Source organism: Ptiloglossa arizonensis, chromosome 2 (genome assembly GCF_051014685.1).
Source record: "Ptiloglossa arizonensis isolate GNS036 chromosome 2, iyPtiAriz1_principal, whole genome shotgun sequence".
NCBI lineage: Eukaryota > Metazoa > Arthropoda > Insecta > Hymenoptera > Colletidae > Ptiloglossa > Ptiloglossa arizonensis.
In genome coordinates this window covers 9,466,769-9,483,759 of record NC_135049.1, presented here as the reverse complement: position 1 = coordinate 9,483,759, position 16,991 = coordinate 9,466,769, and the positions used below count along the sequence as shown (strand labels likewise).

General features: G+C 33.9%; 1 protein-coding gene across 1 annotated transcript; it reads right to left on the bottom strand.

The window, feature by feature from the left end:
• Positions 1-870: 870 nt before the first annotated feature.
• On the bottom strand, positions 871-1,748 carry LOC143143383 (huntingtin-interacting protein K-like). Its single transcript, XM_076304547.1, has 3 exons — positions 1,571-1,748; positions 1,217-1,324; positions 871-1,102 (listed from the first exon to the last, which is right to left on the bottom strand). The coding sequence occupies exons 1-3, from the start codon at positions 1,724-1,726 to the stop codon at positions 1,007-1,009; spliced, it is 360 nt and encodes a 119-aa protein (XP_076160662.1). The 5' UTR covers positions 1,727-1,748; the 3' UTR covers positions 871-1,006.
• Positions 1,749-16,991: the final 15,243 nt, after the last annotated feature.

The following is a 16,991-nucleotide window of genomic DNA, read 5'->3' as shown; positions in this document are numbered from 1 at the left end:
AAAAAAGTGACAATATTCGAAATGTTTATATTCTACTATAACTAAACATTAAATTACAAAAAATCAAATCCCTATCTAATTCATATTTTACAATACATTATAATTGTAAAAAAATAGAAAATACAAACAATGTAAATACAATAATTTGTATGGTCATATTGTGGTCTAATTTCTTAAAAAATATTTTTAGAAATGTTGAATCTTACCGTTAAAAGTAGTATTAAACTACACCTAGCAGAAAAAGGATTGAAATTTTACAAAACAGTTAAGTATCAATAAAATAAATGCTTTGTCATTTAATCACATATTTTAATAAAATTTACCATTACTTGTGATACAAGTTTAGCTCAGGGATACAATTCCTTTTCATTGTATTAGGAATTACTTGAAAATTTATACAATAAATTATTTACTTTTATAAATGATAATAAGTTATGATCAGATGTATTATCAATGTTATAATTAATAAGAAAACATAAAAAACTAAGAACTGAAATATATGCTTGTAATAATTATTGTACTCATTGTTTCCATGTTAAAAAGTTTTACAATAAAAATTTTCAAGTTAACAAAAATGTATTGTTATTAATACAGTGTTATCACTTAAATACGACCAAAGAAAACTTAATGATTCATATGCAAAACTCAATCTGACAAATAAATAAATAAATTACTTTAAGGTAAGACTTTGAGTATTTGTACATATAAAGGCTACAATCTTATCAAGAGGAAACTCCTTGATAACACATACAATCAGAGTTTTAATTACTTTTTCATTTAATATATATCTTAATATATTTTTATGAAAATAATTATTCTCATTAACATAATGCTAATTATTGGTATCAATAGATAAAATAATGGAAAATATACAGAATCACTTGGAATATATTTTGTAGTATATATAAATAAATATTAATAACCGAAAATCATAACAATTCTTAAGACCACATAATTTACAATAGAATTGAGAATTATGTTAATATTTGAGATTGATGCTGAACAGTTAACTTGTTAATGTAATTAATGCACGAACAACATTTCCATTGTGTCCTCTGAGTGTTTGCTCCGCTACGATTCGACTTACTTCCATTTCCCTCATCTAAAATAAGAAAAGATATTTTTATTTTTTTCAGTGGTATATAAAATTTGTTGGAAACAATAAATTTTCCTCTTCTTGGATAAACATTACTAAGAGCAATGGTAGAAGTCTTACAATGAGATCAACATCTTCCTTTTTAATTGGAACTTTTAGCAATTCCTTTTCTCGTGCTTTCTTTTCCGCATCCTCTTTATTTAGCCGATATCCAATTATACTCAAAGCCTAAAGTAAATAAATTTATCGTAATAAAGAACCTATATCTTGTATGTGTACAATTTATAGGTTAGGTTTCATAGTTTTTGTCTGCTTTATCATAAATATTGTTTGTATATTAAAACGTGTGTTCAACGCAATGAAAAATGTAATATTAACTTCAAAAGCATAAATTTGTAACGTTATAAAATAAAATGAAGTACTATTGTTGACAATCATACACACGTTAAGTAGCAAATAGCAAAGAATACTTACAGAAGAGAATCCGTCAGATGAAGATATTTCTTTTTCCTCTGCATAATCTGTGACTTTTTCTAAATCAGCAGCACCACTGTCATATTTTGCTGCCTTTTTTTGGGATTTCTCTTGCTGCACTTCGTCAGAATCACCACTTACATCGTTATCGGCCATTTTTCTTCTTTCTGTGCCACACTTCACACTGTTTGAAGTATTAGAATTTGCATTAGATAGCTTCAGATTTAGCTGTGTTTAATTTATTTACAAATTTCCTAACATTAAAATAATGATCTGAATCTTAATTACATGCGATGTTCAATATAACATATTTTTAATCCTCTTCCTGATTGATTAAAGTCGTTCTATTTTGAGTAGTAATAAATTTTTCGAATTACTAATTTCGTACAGAAGTCAAAATTTGAATGTTTAATATAACCAATTGCCTTTTGGTTTACTGTAATCGAAATTTTCAGATGACAAGGGTACTAATCATAATTGACATGGATAACAAAAAGATATTTATTTGTATGAATTTTGTAATCTTTGTAATCGAAATTCATTTTCAAAACGCAACAATACATATTTTGTACATTATAAATTAATCCTTGGACTCATACATTATATCAACTTTTGTATATGCAACTCATGTATTTTGTTACATATATGCAGTTATGTATATCATCATTCATAAAATGCAGTAAAATATATTTAATAAATAATCATTTTATTCTTGGATTGATAACCTACTTCAAACATTAAACATCGTAATGCAATTGTTGCAGTATTGTCATTTCACAGCGATATATGCAACTTGTATGTAAAATAGACGTATCAGAATTTATTTTAATAACACAATGATACATATTTAGTAAGTATAAGTTTAATCCTTGGACTGATATTTTACAAAGTAAATTGATAGTGACATGATGAAGTCATGAAGTCATGAAATGAAGTCATTGTTAAATTAACGTATCTAATTATCAATTGTTACTTTCCATGCTTTGAAACATTAAGAAACACGTTTATACCTCGAAACTCGATCAACATTAATTGTTGTTGGCGAATCGATAATTTTTAATGCATAAATTAGATGAACAATGTTCGATTAATATTGAGAACATGCATGAATGTTAGTAACAATCGCGGAAATGAAAAATCATTCACCGAAACCGTTCGCCTTCGCAGATTTCGCAATATTTTGACGTTTATTTATCATAATTATTAACAACCGTCGTTGGACCGTAGATTAAACAATTATTAACAATGTTCCGGTATAAATAATGGCTAAAACGTTATAAATTTGTTGAAGAATTCGTTGACATATCGAAATTACAGTTTGTATGTATGCAAATATATTCTGAACACGCAATTGCAAACTCCTGTAACATGGTAATTACATAAGTTGCCATCTATTGGAAGAAGGGTTAAACTACACTTAAGGTGTGAAAACACCTGGCGGAGAAACGCTCAAGTTTGTCGAGGAATTGTTCTGACCTTCATCAATAGATGGCTCCACAAGCATTATCTACCGACATTACAGATAAGTATCTCCTTTTGAATGATATTCCCTACCGTGCGGTAAAATAAATAAATATTTCTCTTCATATCGAAATTATAGTTTGTATGCCGGCATATATGTTCTGAACGCTCAGTGACACACATATGTTACACGGCACTAATGTGAGTTGCCATCTATTGGAGAATAGGTAAACTACACTTAAGGCGTGAAAACACCTGGCGGAGAAACGCTCAAGTTTGTCGAGGAATTGTTCTAAATTTTATCAATAGATGGCTCGATAAGCATTATCTACCGACATTACAGATAAGTATCTCCTTTCGAATGATATTCCCTACCGTGCGGTAAAATAAATAAATATTTCTCTACATATAGAAATTATTGTTTGTATGCTTGCAAATATGTTCTGAACGCGCAATTCCAAACATTTGTAACGTGGTAATTATGTGGGTTGCCGTCTCTTGGAGAACATACTTGTTAATTTTCGCAATTGTTACTAACATTTATGCATGTTCCCAATATTAATCGAACAATTTGTATTTTATTTATGCATTATAAATGATTATACTTATAGAAATTAATTTTCATCGAGATTCAAAGTAAGAACTCCTTTAGTAAAGTTTCAAAGCATGAAAAGTAATAATTATCTATTTAGTGCAATAGTTTAATATTTATTTAATTCTCATAATTTACACAATACGCGTAGAAGTTGTATTTTTTACTGAAACGTGCTGAATTTCGATTAATCGCTTTTCTATATAGAAAAATCATCGTGATAAACACTTGTGAGACGATAATCGATATGTGTAGCCTGGATTTCGAGGTATCAAAGATTTTTTTAAATGTATAAAGGAAGGATAGAATGCAGAGAAATTTCATTACGCTGATTTCTTTTAACTTTACATTTATTCGAAAGATGATACATACGAAACTTTGTACAGAGATATTTATTTATTTTATTGCACGGTAGGGAATACCATACAAATGGAATTACTTATCTGTAACGTCGGTAAATTATGCTCGTGGCGCTCTCTATTGGTGGAAATAAGAACAATTCCTCAACAAACTTGAGCGTTTCTCCGCCAGGTGTTTTCACACCTTAAGTGTAGTTTACCTATTCACCAGTAGATGGCAACTCACTTCATCGCCGTGTGACATATGTGTGCCACTGAGCGTTCGGAATATATATGCATAAATACAAACTATTTTTTCGATATGTAGAGAAATATTCATTTATTTTATCGCATGGTTACTTCGATTGTCTTTGTTCGATCTAACAAATATTTCCAGAAAGTAATGACTTTCAAGCCATTATTTATACTAGAACATTGTTAATAATTGTTTAATCTACGATCCTACGACGATTGTTAATAAATATGATAAATAAACATTAAGAAATTACGAAATCTGCGAAGGTGAACGGTTTCGGTGAATGTTTGTTCATTTCCGCGATTGTTACTAACATTTACGCTGGTTTCCAATATTAATCGAACAATGTGCATCGTATTTATGCATTAAAAATGATTGATTCGCCTATAGCAATTGATTTTGATCGAACTGCAAAGTAAAGAGATGTTTCTTAAAGTTTTAAAACATGGAAAGTAATAATTGTCTATGAGATATATCAATTTAACATTTGATTAATACTCGAAGAATCGAAATTTTTGGTATTTTCCTGATACCAAAGGTTGAAATTCAGGCATAAATTTTAGAAAATGTTTGATTTTGGAACTCTTGGTGTCAGTATACGATATGCGAGGAAGTGGCACGATTTCGCGGATTCTTAGAATTGACGTCAAATTCCAAGAATTTCCGCGAATCGAAATTTTGTTGTACTTTCGAACGAATTTCTGAATCATGGATCCCGATTTTCTTTGTATCAGGAGAACATGATAGTCGAGGACATATAGTTTTAAGTAGTTTTAGCAGTTTGATAGGATCGGGTTAAAGAAATGGAAACAAATAATGGACAAAAATAAAGTTTCTGTTGTCAGTGAAATTGATTTTATTTCAATACATCAATTCATCGGAAATACAATCGCTTTTCTTCGATCCATTAACATATTCGCACTTTCATACTCATTACAAAAATGTTGTTCTTTAAAGTACTCTACTTGTGGAAAGTACTGTACCGTAAAAATTACTATTCTAAACTCGCAGCCGATTAGCTCGGTACTACCCACGACGAATAATTATTGTTCGTCGCGAGTAATACCGATTACCAGGTCTCACCACGTGGAGGTTGCTGCGAGCGGAGACCCGGAGAGAGATAGATGGAATCAAAGTTCCATCGATCTCCCTCGACACGCGATACAAACGAAGATACTAAACCAAAGAGATGGAAGGAATCAATGTTCCTTCGATCTCCTCGTTTAGTTCTGCCGAGCAATTACATTATGGAAAAATTAGGCAAAATTGGGAAAGACGCGACACGAACCGTGCAGTTGGTCCTACTAGGTCTATCCCGTTTCCCCTCCGTGGTTCCGATTCCAGAGAAAACGAACGACGCCTACCACTCCCCTAGAGGAGTGCCCCGTTTCTCCATCTTTACGACGAGAGGGTCTTATTTTGGAGGCTTTCGCAGGGACCGGCAAAAATGCCTGCTCCTGTGCTCGCAACATGCCCCCTCTGGAAGCGGACACACCGGAAGAGACGGCGATAGACCGTTCGGACTACTTACACGGCCGGCCACTTGCTTGTACAAGAAGCAGTGGTGACCGGACCGAGGAACGAGGAAGCGAGCAAAATTAAGCTAAAGATTGGAAAATTGCTTGGCAGATCACACCCTTAAAACTAACTTATTCTAACTGCAGAGATAGAAGGAATCAATGTTCCTTCGATCTCCTCGTTTAATTCTGCCGAGCAATTACATTATGGAAAAATTAGGCAAAAGTGGGAAAGACGCGACACGAACCGTGCAGTTGGTCCTACTAGGTCGGTCCCGTTTCCCCTCAGTGAGCCAGATTGAAGAGGAAATGCACGACGCCCGTCCACTCCGTGGAGTGCCCCGTTTCTCCCAACTCCGCGTCAGGAGCCACGCAAGCGTGGGCCTGACTCACGGAGGATGACGAAGAGAGGGTCTTGTGGCACAGGGGCTTCCGCAGGGACCGGTGCGAACACCTGCCCCTGTGTTCGCAGCATATTCGCTCTCAAAGCGGACGCACCAGAAGAGACGGCGATCGACCGTTCGGACCACTTACACGGCCGGTCACTTGCTTATGCAACAAGCAGTGGTGACCGGGCTGAGGAACGAGGAAGCGAGCAAAAATAAGCTAAAGATTGGATAATTGCTCGGTAGATGACAGATATTCGTACATGGTGACCTTAAAACTAACTTAGTCTATACTTAGAATTAACAGTCCCGCGGAGGATGCAATACATCAGTCCTCTTCGTTCTTCGTTCTTCGTTTTCCGATACATCTTAGAGAATGTATCTAAGAGAAACCTAAGAGAAACCTAAAGTCAAGGCATAATAGAAAATAGGAATGAATTTGGTTAGTGGAAAAAACTAAACATGTAAAAACAAATAGAAATTAAAATCAGAGAACAAATGAAATGAATTAGACAAAGGAACAATTAAAAAAAAAAGAAAGGATTGAGAGAGTGGTCGCCAGTACTGACCACCGTCTACCGGCGGCCAGTACCGGTTACCAAGGTGGGGGGTCCCCCTTCCGTAAAACCTAAAACGAAGAGATCCATCCACCTCCGATGCTCCAGGAAGAATGAAATTTTAAACAATCGGCGGCTCCTTATATACCCACCGCAAGGTCACTTACCAGTGACTTACCGTTACTTCCATTGTCTTTGTTCGATCTAATCGAAATCTTCGAAGACGAACGGTTTCGGTGAATATTTGTCCATTTCCGCGATTGTTACTAACAATTATACATGTTCCCCATATTGATCGAACAATGTGCATCTTATTTATGTATTGCAATTAATTAAGAAACTTATAGAAATTGATTTTGATCGAGACTCGATGTTAAAACGTGTTTCGTAAAGTTTTCAAGCATGGAAAGTAACAATTGTTCATTAAATGCATTAAGTTAACATTTGTTTAATTCTTATGATTTACACAATACCCGTAGAAGTTGCGTTTTTTACACAAAAGTGCCGAAATTCAATTAATCGCTTTTTTAGATAGAAAAATCATCGCGATGAAGACTTGTGAATCGATAATCGATACCTGTAGTCTTGAAAATGTCAGTTGGATCTCAGCGAAAAATTCCTTCGCGAACAAAGAATATTTCAACGAAATGATATTTTAAGCCATTATTTATACTAGGACATTGTTAATAATTGTCTAATGCATGGTTCTACGACGTTTGTTAATAAATATGATAAATAAACATCGAGATTTTGCACAATCTGCGAAGACGAACGGTTTCGGAGAATGTTTGTTCATTTCTGCGATTGTTACTAACATTTATACATGTTCCGAACATTTATCTTACAATATGCATCTTATTTATGCATTAAATATGATTGATTCGCCTATAGCAATTAATTTTGACCGAGATTCGAGGTATAAACGTGTTTCTTAATGTTTCAAAGCATGGGAAGTGACAATTGTTTATTAGATACATTAATTTAACATTTGTTTCGTTTTTATAATTTTAGGAATACGCGTGGAAGCTGTATTCTTTAAGTAAAAGCGTCGAAATTCAATTAATCGCTTTTCTAGATAGAAAAATCATCGTGATGGACGTTTGTGAATCGATAAACATTTCCAGCCTTGACAATGTCGGTTCGATCTCAATAACAACAATTCCATCGCGAACAAAGAATATTTCAACGAAATGATATTTTAAGCCATTATTTATACTAGGACATTGTTAATAATTGTCTAATGAATGGTCCTACGACGGTTGTTAATAAATATGATAAATAAACTTCGAGATATTGCGAAATCTGCGAAGACGAACGGTTTCGGAGAATATTTGTCCATTTCCGCGATTGTTACTAACAATTATACATGTTCCCCATATTGATCGAACAATGTGCATCTTATTTATGTATTGCAATTAATTAAGAAACTTATCGAAATTGATTTTGATCGTGACTCGATGTTAAAACGTGTTTCGTAAAGTTTTCAAGCATGGAAAGTGACAATTGTTCATTAAATGCATTAAGTTAACATTTGTTTAATTCTTATAATTTACACAATACGCGTAGAAGTGGTATTTTTTACACAAAAGTGCCAAAATTCAATTAATCGCTTTTTTAGATAGAAAAATCATCGCGATGAAGACTTGTGAATCGATAATCGATACCTGTAGTCTTGAAAATGTCAGTTGGATCTCAGCGAAAAATTCCTTCGCGAACAAAGAATATTTCAACGAAATGATATTTTAAGCCATTATTTATACTAGGACATTGTTAATAATTGTCTAATGCATGGTTCTACGACGTTTGTTAATAAATATGATAAATAAACATCGAGATTTTGCACAATCTGCGAAGACGAACGGTTTCGGAGAATGTTTGTTCATTTCTGCGATTGTTACTAACATTTATACATGTTCCGAACATTTATCTTACAATATGCATCTTATTTATGCATTAAATATGATTGATTCGCCTATAGCAATTAATTTTGACCGAGATTCGAGGTATAAACGTGTTTCTTAATGTTTCAAAGCATGGGAAGTGACAATTGTTTATTAGATACATTAATTTAACATTTGTTTCGTTTTTATAATTTTAGGAATACGCGTGGAAGCTGTATTCTTTAAGTAAAAGCGTCGAAATTCAATTAATCGCTTTTCTAGATAGAAAAATCATCGTGATGGACGTTTGTGAATCGATAAACATTTCCAGCCTTGACAATGTCGGTTCGATCTCAATAACAACAATTCCATCGCGAACAAAGAATATTTCAACGAAATGATATTTTAAGCCATTATTTATACTAGGACATTGTTAATAATTGTCTAATGAATGGTCCTACGACGGTTGTTAATAAATATGATAAATAAACTTCGAGATATTGCGAAATCTGCGAAGACGAACGGTTTCGGAGAATATTTGTCCATTTCCGCGATTGTTACTAACAATTATACATGTTCCCCATATTGATCGAACAATGTGCATCTTATTTATGTATTGCAATTAATTAAGAAACTTATAGAAATTGATTTTGATCGTGACTCGATGTTAAAACGTGTTTCGTAAAGTTTTCAAGCATGGAAAGTAACAATTGTTCATTAAATGCATTAAGTTAACATTTGTTTAATTCTTATAATTTACACAATACGCGTAGAAGTGGTATTTTTTACACAAAAGTGCCAAAATTCAATTAATCGCTTTTTTAGATAGAAAAATCATCGCGATGAAGACTTGTGAATCGATAATCGATACCTGTAGTCTTGAAAATGTCAGTTGGATCTCAGCGAAAAATTCCTTCGCGAACAAAGAATATTTCAACGAAATGATATTTTAAGCCATTATTTATACTAGGACATTGTTAATAATTGTCTAATGCATGGTTCTACGACGTTTGTTAATAAATATGATAAATAAACATCGAGATTTTGCACAATCTGCGAAGACGAACGGTTTCGGAGAATGTTTGTTCATTTCTGCGATTGTTACTAACATTTATACATGTTCCGAACATTTATCTTACAATATGCATCTTATTTATGCATTAAATATGATTGATTCGCCTATAGCAATTAATTTTGACCGAGATTCGAGGTATAAACGTGTTTCTTAATGTTTCAAAGCATGGGAAGTGACAATTGTTTATTAGATACATTAATTTAACATTTGTTTCGTTTTTATAATTTTAGGAATACGCGTGGAAGCTGTATTCTTTAAGTAAAAGCGTCGAAATTCAATTAATCGCTTTTCTAGATAGAAAAATCATCGTGATGGACGTTTGTGAATCGATAAACATTTCCAGCCTTGACAATGTCGGTTCGATCTCAATAACAACAATTCCATCGCGAACAAAGAATATTTCAACGAAATGATATTTTAAGCCATTATTTATACTAGGACATTGTTAATAATTGTCTAATGAATGGTCCTACGACGGTTGTTAATAAATATGATAAATAAACTTCGAGATATTGCGAAATCTGCGAAGACGAACGGTTTCGGAGAATATTTGTCCATTTCCGCGATTGTTACTAACAATTATACATGTTCCCCATATTGATCGAACAATGTGCATCTTATTTATGTATTGCAATTAATTAAGAAACTTATAGAAATTGATTTTGATCGTGACTCGATGTTAAAACGTGTTTCGTAAAGTTTTCAAGCATGGAAAGTAACAATTGTTCATTAAATGCATTAAGTTAACATTTGTTTAATTCTTATAATTTACACAATACGCGTAGAAGTGGTATTTTTTACACAAAAGTGCCAAAATTCAATTAATCGCTTTTTTAGATAGAAAAATCATCGCGATGAAGACTTGTGAATCGATAATCGATACCTGTAGTCTTGAAAATGTCAGTTGGATCTCAGCGAAAAATTCCTTCGCGAACAAAGAATATTTCAACGAAATGATATTTTAAGCCATTATTTATACTAGGACATTGTTAATAATTGTCTAATGCATGGTTCTACGACGTTTGTTAATAAATATGATAAATAAACATCGAGATTTTGCACAATCTGCGAAGACGAACGGTTTCGGAGAATGTTTGTTCATTTCTGCGATTGTTACTAACATTTATACATGTTCCGAACATTTATCTTACAATATGCATCTTATTTATGCATTAAATATGATTGATTCGCCTATAGCAATTAATTTTGACCGAGATTCGAGGTATAAACGTGTTTCTTAATGTTTCAAAGCATGGGAAGTGACAATTGTTTATTAGATACATTAATTTAACATTTGTTTCGTTTTTATAATTTTAGGAATACGCGTGGAAGCTGTATTCTTTAAGTAAAAGCGTCGAAATTCAATTAATCGCTTTTCTAGATAGAAAAATCATCGTGATGGACGTTTGTGAATCGATAAACATTTCCAGCCTTGACAATGTCGGTTCGATCTCAATAACAACAATTCCATCGCGAACAAAGAATATTTCAACGAAATGATATTTTAAGCCATTATTTATACTAGGACATTGTTAATAATTGTCTAATGAATGGTCCTACGACGGTTGTTAATAAATATGATAAATAAACTTCGAGATATTGCGAAATCTGCGAAGACGAACGGTTTCGGAGAATATTTGTCCATTTCCGCGATTGTTACTAACAATTATACATGTTCCCCATATTGATCGAACAATGTGCATCTTATTTATGTATTGCAATTAATTAAGAAACTTATAGAAATTGATTTTGATCGTGACTCGATGTTAAAACGTGTTTCGTAAAGTTTTCAAGCATGGAAAGTAACAATTGTTCATTAAATGCATTAAGTTAACATTTGTTTAATTCTTATAATTTACACAATACGCGTAGAAGTGGTATTTTTTACACAAAAGTGCCAAAATTCAATTAATCGCTTTTTTAGATAGAAAAATCATCGCGATGAAGACTTGTGAATCGATAATCGATACCTGTAGTCTTGAAAATGTCAGTTGGATCTCAGCGAAAAATTCCTTCGCGAACAAAGAATATTTCAACGAAATGATATTTTAAGCCATTATTTATACTAGGACATTGTTAATAATTGTTTAAACTATGGTCCTACGACTGTTTTTAATAGTTATGATAAATATACGTCAAGATATTGCGAAATCTTCGAAGCCGAACGGTTTCAGTAAATTTTTGTTTATCCACGCGATTCTTATTAACATTTATGCATGTTTCGAAGATTTATGTTGCAGAATGCATCGTATTTCTACATCGTAAATAATTGATTTGCCTATAGAAATTAAATTTGAACGAAGATTAAAGTAAAACTTTATATTTATATGTTTTTCGATTTTCGATCGAAATTAATATTTGTAAAGTTATTAATGATTTATAATGCACGAACAAGATGCAAATTCTAATATTAACATTTGGAATGTGCGTAAATGTTATGAACAATCGCGTGAACAAACAAAAATTTACTGAAAGCGTTCGCCTTTACAGATTTCAAAATATCTTGATATTTATTTATCATAATTTTTAACAACCGCCGTAGGACCATAGCTTAAACAATTATTAACAATGCCCTGTTATAAATAATGACTTAAAATATCATTTCGTTGAAATATTCTTTGTTCGGGAAGGAATTTTTCTTTGAGATCCAACTGACATTCTCAAGGCTACACGTATCGATTATCTATTCGCAAGTATCCATCGTGATGATTTTTCTATCCAGAGCAGCGATTAATTTAATTTTGGCACTTTTGTGTAAAAAATCCCACTTCTACGCGTATTGTGTAAATTATAAGAATTAAACAAATGTTAAATTAATGTATCTAATGAACAATTGTTACTTTCCGTGCTTTAAAACTTTACGAAACATGTTTTAACGTCGAGTCTCATTCAAAATCAATTTCGATAAGTTTCTTAATTAATTGCAATACATAAATAAGACGCACATTGTTCGATCAATATTGGGAACATGCATAAATGTTAGTAACAATCGCTGAAATGAACAAACATTCACCGAAACCGTTCGCCTTCGAAGATTTCGCAATATCTTGATGTTTATTTATCATATTTATTAACAACCGTCGTAGGACCATTCATTAGACAATTATTAACAATGTCCTAGTATAAATAATGGCTTAAAATATCATTTCGTTGAAATATTCTTTGTTCGCGATGGAATTGTTGTTATTGAGATCGAACCGACATTGTCAAGGCTGGAAATGTTTATCGATTCACAAACGTCCATCACGATGATTTTTCTATCTAGAAAAGCGATTAATTGAATTTCGACGCTTTTACTTAAAGAATACAGCTTCCACGCGTATTCCTAAAATTATAAAAACGAAACAAATGTTAAATTAATGTATCTAATAAACAATTGTCACTTCCCATGCTTTGAAACATTAAGAAACACGTTTATACCTCGAATCTCGGTCAAAATTAATTGCTATAGGCGAATCAATCATATTTAATGCATAAATAAGATGCATATTGTAAGATAAATGTTCGGAACATGTATAAATGTTAGTAACAATCGCAGAAATGAACAAACATTCTCCGAAACCGTTCGTCTTCGCAGATTGTGCAAAATCTCGATGTTTATTTATCATATTTATTAACAAACGTCGTAGAACCATGCATTAGACAATTATTAACAATGTCCTAGTATAAATAATGGCTTAAAATATCATTTCGTTGAAATATTCTTTGTTCGCGAAGGAATTTTTCGCTGAGATCCAACTGACATTTTCAAGACTACAGGTATCGATTATCGATTCACAAGTCTTCATCGCGATGATTTTTCTATCTAAAAAAGCGATTAATTGAATTTCGGCACTTTTATGTAAAAAACGCAACTTCTACGGGTATTGTGTAAATCATAAGAATTAAACAAATGTTAACTTAATGCATTTAATGAACAATTGTTACTTTCCATGCTTGAAAACTTTACGAAACACGTTTTAACATCGAGTCTCGATCAAAATCAATTTCTATAAGTTTCTTAATTAATTGCAATACATAAATAAGATGCACATTGTTCGATCAATATGGGGAACATGTATAATTGTTAGTAACAATCGCGGAAATGGACAAATATTCACCGAAACCGTTCGTCTTCGAAGATTTCGATTAGATCGAACAAAGACAATGGAAGTAACGGTAAGTCACTGGTAAGTGACCTTGCGGTGGGTATATAAGGAGCCGCCGATTGTTTAAAATTTCATTCTTCCTGGAGCCTCGGAGGTGGATGGATCTCTTCGTTTTAGGTTTAAGGAAGGGGGACCCCCCACCTTGGTAACCGGTACTGGCCGCCGGTAGGCGGTGGTCAGTACTGGCGACCACTCTCTCAATCCTTTCTTTTTTTTTTAATTGTTCCTTTGTCTAATTCATTTCATTTGTTCTCTGATTTTAATTTCTATTTGTTTTTACATGTTTAGTTTTTTCCACTAACCAAATTCATTCCTATTTTCTATTATGCCTTGACTTTAGGTTTCTCTTAGGTTTCTCTTAGATACATTCTCTAAGATGTATCGGAAAACGAAGAACGAAGAACGAAGAGGACTGATGTATTGCATCCTCCGCGGGACTGTTAATTCTAAGTATAGACTAAGTTAGTTTTAAGGTCACCATGTACGAATATCTGTCATCTGCCGAGCAATTATCCAATCTTTAGCTTATTTTTGCTCGCTTCCTCGTTCCTCAGCCCGGTCACCACTGCTTGTTGCATAAGCAAGTGACCGGCCGTGTAAGTGGTCCGAACGGTCGATCGCCGTCTCTTCTGGTGCGTCCGCTTTGAGAGCGAATATGCTGCGAACACAGGGGCAGGTGTCCGCACCGGTCCCTGCGGAAGCCCCTGTGCCACAAGACCCTCTCTTCGTCATCCTCCGTGAGTCAGGCCCACGCTTGCGTGGCTCCTGACGCGGAGTTGGGAGAAACGGGGCACTCCACGGAGTGGACGGGCGTCGTGCATTTCCTCTTCAATCTGGCTCACTGAGGGGAAACGGGACCGACCTAGTAGGACCAACTGCACGGTTCGTGTCGCGTCTTTCCCACTTTTGCCTAATTTTTCCATAATGTAATTGCTCGGCAGAATTAAACGAGGAGATCGAAGGAACATTGATTCCTTCTATCTCTGCAGTTAGAATAAGTTAGTTTTAAGGGTGTGATCTGCCAAGCAATTATCCAATCTTTAGCTTAATTTTGCTCGCTTCCTCGTTCCTCGGTCCGGTCACCACTGCTTCTTGTACAAGCAAGTGGCCGGCCGTGTAAGTAGTCCGAACGGTCTATCGCCGTCTCTTCCGGTGTGTCCGCTTCCAGAGGGGGCATGTTGCGAGCACAGGAGTAGGCATTTTTGCCGGTCCCTGCGAAAGCCTCCAAAATAAGACCCTCTCGTCGTAAAGATGGAGAAACGGGGCACTCCTCTAGGGGAGTGGTAGGCGTCGTTCGTTTTCTCTGGAATCGGAACCACGGAGGGGAAACGGGATAGACCTAGTAGGACCAACTGCACGGTTCGTGTCGCGTCTTTCCCAATTTTGCCTCATTTTTCCATAATATAATTGCTCGGCAGAACTAAACGAGGAGATCGAAGGGACATTGTTTCCTTCCATCTCTTTGGTTTAGTATCTTCGTTTGTACTGCGTGTCGAGGGAGATCGATGGAACTTTGATTCCATCTATCTCTCTCCGGGTCTCCGCTCGCAGCAACCTCCACGTGGTGAGACCTGGTAATCGGTATTACTCGCGACGAACAATAATTATTCGTCGTGGGTAGTACCGAGCTAATCGGCTGCGAGTTTAGAATAGTAATTTTTACGGTACAGTACTTTCCACAAGTAGAGTACTTTAAAGAACAACATTTTTGTAATGAGTATGAAAGTGCGAATATGTTAATGGATCGAAGAAAAGCGATTGTATTTCCGATGAATTGATGTATTGAAATAAAATCAATTTCACTGACAACAGAAACTTTATTTTTGTCCATTATTTGTTTCCATTTCTTTAACCCGATCCTATCAAACTGCTAAAACTACTTAAAACTATATGTCCTCGACTATCATGTTCTCCTGATACAAAGAAAATTGGGATCCATGATTCAGAAATTCGTTCGAAAGTACAACAAAATTTCGATTCGCGGAAATTCTTGGAATTTGACGTCAATTCTAAGAATCCGCGAAATCGTGCCACTTCCTCGCATATCGTATACTGACACCAAGAGTCCCAAAATCAAACATTTTCTAAAATTTATGCCTGAATTTCAACCTTTGGTATCAGGAAAATACCAAACATTTCGATTCTTCGAGTATTAATCAAATGTTAAATTGATATATCTCATAGACAATTATTACTTTCCATGTTTTAAAACTTTAAGAAACATCTCTTTACTTTGCAGTTCGATCAAAATCAATTGCTATAGGCGAATCAATCATTTTTAATGCATAAATACGATGCACATTGTTCGATTAATATTGGAAACCAGCGTAAATGTTAGTAACAATCGCGGAAATGAACAAACATTCACCGAAACCGTTCACCTTCGCAGATTTCGTAATTTCTTAATGTTTATTTATCATATTTATTAACAATCGTCGTGGGACCGTAGATTAAACAATTATTAACAATGTTCTAGTATAAATAATGGCTTGAAAGTCATTACTTTCTGGAAATATTTGTTAGATCGAACAAAGACAATCGAAGTAACCATGCGATAAAATAAATGAATATTTCTCTACATATCGAAAAAATAGTTTGTATTTATGCATATATATTCCGAACGCTCAGTGGCACACATATGTCACACGGCGATGAAGTGAGTTGCCATCTACTGGTGAATAGATAAACTACACTTAAGATGTGAAAACACCTGGCGGAGAAACGCTCAAGTTTGTTGAGGAATTGTTCTTATTTCCACCAATAGAGAGCGCCAGGAGCATAATTTACCGACATTACAGATAAGTAATTCCATTTGTATGGTATTCCCTACCGTGCAATAAAATAAATAAATATTTCTGTACAAAGTTTCGTATGTATCATCTTTCGAATAAATGTAAAGTTAAACGAAATCAGCGTAATGAAATTTCTCTGCATTCTATCCTTCCTTTATACATTTAAAAAATTCTTTGATACCTCGAAATCCAGGCTACACATATCGATTATCGACTCACAAGTGTTTATCACGATGATTTTTCTATATAGAAAAGCGATTAATCGAAATTCAGCACGTTTCAGTAAAAAATACAACTTCTACGCGTATTGTGTAAATTATGAGAATTAAATAAATGTTAAACTATTGCACTAAATAGATAATTATTACTTTTCATGCTTTGAAACTTTACTAAAGGAGTTCTTACTTTGAATCTCGATG

Coding starts and splice junctions, on each gene's coding strand:
- LOC143143383 (XM_076304547.1), bottom strand. CDS start 1,726: ATGGCCGATAACGATGTAAGTGGTGATTCTGACGAAGTGCAGCAAGAG. Junction 1,325..1,570: donor CATCTGACGGATTCTCTTCT/GTAAGTATTCTT, acceptor TATTTACTTTAG/GCTTTGAGTATAATTGGATA. Junction 1,103..1,216: donor AGGAAGATGTTGATCTCATT/GTAAGACTTCTA, acceptor TTCTTATTTTAG/ATGAGGGAAATGGAAGTAAG.